This window comes from Mus pahari, chromosome 22 (genome assembly GCF_900095145.1).
Source record: "Mus pahari chromosome 22, PAHARI_EIJ_v1.1, whole genome shotgun sequence".
Classification (NCBI taxonomy): Eukaryota; Metazoa; Chordata; class Mammalia; order Rodentia; family Muridae; genus Mus; species Mus pahari.
This window is the reverse complement of record NC_034611.1, coordinates 39,635,632-39,638,061: the sequence shown is the minus strand read 5'-3', so window position 1 is coordinate 39,638,061 and position 2,430 is coordinate 39,635,632. Positions and strand designations below refer to the sequence as shown.

The following is a 2,430-nucleotide window of genomic DNA, read 5'->3' as shown; positions in this document are numbered from 1 at the left end:
TAGTTTAACAGGCTCCCAACGGTTCCTCTACAGCAGCACTCTAGGGGTCCCATTNGGAGTAGCTCCTGTCTTCTTGGGAAGCCGACTCTGGGCCTTTCGAGATTTCACCATCTTCATCCTCACCTCAAAGACTTCATGGATGGCCTTCCGGAAACAGTGGAAATTATAGTCAATCAGCCCTGCAGAGGGAAGACAACACACTCTTAACACAAGAAACAATCTCTGGCGTTCGCGGAATCCATCACCAGTAGGGGGCAGCAGAGGACCAACCAGCACCTAACAGGCCCAGGCTGCAGGGGAATAGCAGATAGTCCGGTGAGGTAGGTGTTCCCTGGAGAGTGTTCCAAAAGCTTCCAGAGTATTTCCAAAGGTGTCCATGGCTCAAAAAGATCTGAAAAACCACTGAACTGCACTTACTTAATTATTCAGATTCAAGGCTAATGGTAATTTAAGATAAATCAAGGGCTGTCCAGATGGCTCAGCTGGTGTGTCTGCTAAGTCTGATGACCTAAATTCCATCCTGACACACATACCCAAAAAAGGGCTGGCTTCATACTCCTGACAACCTAAATTCCCCAGAAACTATATATAGGAGTTCAAGGCCAGCCACGGCTACATAGCGAGACCCTGCCTCAAAAATAGTAAGTAAGGTAGAAAAACAACAGAGAAAGACACACAACACCATGCACACACATTAAACATGAACTGAGGGATTAGATGGTGGTGGCACACGCCTTTAATCCCAGCACTGGGGAGGCTGAGGCAGGCGGATCTTTGAAGCCAACCTGGTCTATAGAGTGAGTTCCAGGACAGCCAAGGCTATCCAGAGAAACACTGTCTCAAAAACAAAAACAAAAACAAAAAAACAAAAAAAACCCAGCAACAACAAAACACACAGAGGAAGGAGACAACAAAACAACAACAAAAACACAAGATGAAACTTTAAATGTGCTCATTTTTGCTACATTTCTTTGTCACAGCACCAAATTAAACTCAACAACTAGTTCATTTACTACTACATTCTACAAAAACCTGTCATCTGAGAGTGTGTTTCGGGAATAACTTAACTAAAGATCTACATGATCAGTTTCTACCTAAACTTGGTTCCACACAGTCAGATGTTAAAATTAATGCTAAAGGTCAAAGAAGCAACAGGATTTGTGCGGAGCATTTAATTTTAGAAACTTTGTAGTGGAAAACCTGGCAGTGCTTTAATGAAGCGAGGCTAGCTTCCCCTTGGAGACAGACAGGCAGCACTCAGTGTCTGAGCTGGTCGGACAAGGTGGCGTTTCTATGTAGGACTCCTCCCTGTGTGCACAAGTTCATTCTACCCAGAGTTTACAAGATTGGCAGTCAGTCCCAGACTGAATGCCAAAGAGGAACTCGATGAACACTTGGAGATTATTTACTATTTTAGCAACTTTTTTCCCAGTTGACTGTAAAATTGGTTCAAAATAAACAAGTTCCGTAGACTAGTTCAGATGTTCCTAAACTTTAGACCCTGCTGCCAGCTGAGGTTGCAGATCTGTGTGGCCCTTGTTCTCCTTAACTTCCAAAATTTACAGGAAATACCAACCAACAAAAAAATGTGGGAAGAGATTAATAATGTGAATGGGTGCACACACACCGAGCTCTACAGAGAGGAGCCTTGGCAGCCATCTGTAGATTACAATTTAGTTACATCTCTCCCTTCCCTTTCCTCCCTCCACACCCCTCCCCGATCTCCGTTTTTACTAATTCTTATTCCATGCATCTATGCATATACTTATATGTTCCTAAACACGGCCTGCCCAGTCCATATAATGTGACCTGTACGCACATTTTCAGAGCTGACTGCTTGGCACTGGACACCTCTCCTGGTCCCTAGCTAGACATCTTTATCCCTGACATGAACTAGTGCTGTCAGTTTGTGACAAAGGAACCTATATTTTTCAGGTCTGAGTAACATCATCTGTATAGTGAGAGAGTAAAACAAAATACAGCCCTGTCTACTTTCCTTCGATGACAGGGGATGTTCAGTACTGGGGATTGAACCTACGGCATAATGCACCAGAGGCAAGCCTCTACTACTGTGTATTGGCCCAGTCCTGCTGCCTATCTTCCCAAAGGAAACTTAGAATCATTCCTTTCATTCCAGAAGATGGAAATAGGGGATGAAAGATGAACACTTTTTTTTTTTTTTTTTTTTTTTGGTTTTTCCAGACAGGGTTTCTCTGTGTAGCCCTGGCTGTCCTGGAACTCACTTTGTAGACCAGGCTGGAAAGGTGAACAACTCCTAAAGGTTTTGAGGACAAGTAATACAGAAGTCAGTTTGGTTAGTCATCAGAAAATTCACAGACTCACAAGGAGGCTGGAAATGCAAATTTAAATGAAAACTAACTTTCTAAAACAGTAAATTCAATATTGATAAAAAATACAGCAAAAAAAAAA

The 2,430-nt window shown here is 42.8% G+C and overlaps 1 protein-coding gene across 1 annotated transcript in view; it reads right to left on the bottom strand.

The window, feature by feature from the left end:
- Positions 1 to 6: 6 nt before the first annotated feature.
- Rragd (Ras related GTP binding D) overlaps positions 7 to 2,430 on the bottom strand; it is a 27,577-nt gene continuing 25,153 nt past the window's right edge. Inside the window, exon 6 of the mRNA XM_021222286.2 lies at positions 7 to 179. Coding sequence (XP_021077945.1) covers positions 28 to 179 — 152 coding nt within the window. The 3' untranslated portion in view covers positions 7 to 27. The remainder of the gene's footprint in view (positions 180 to 2,430) is intronic.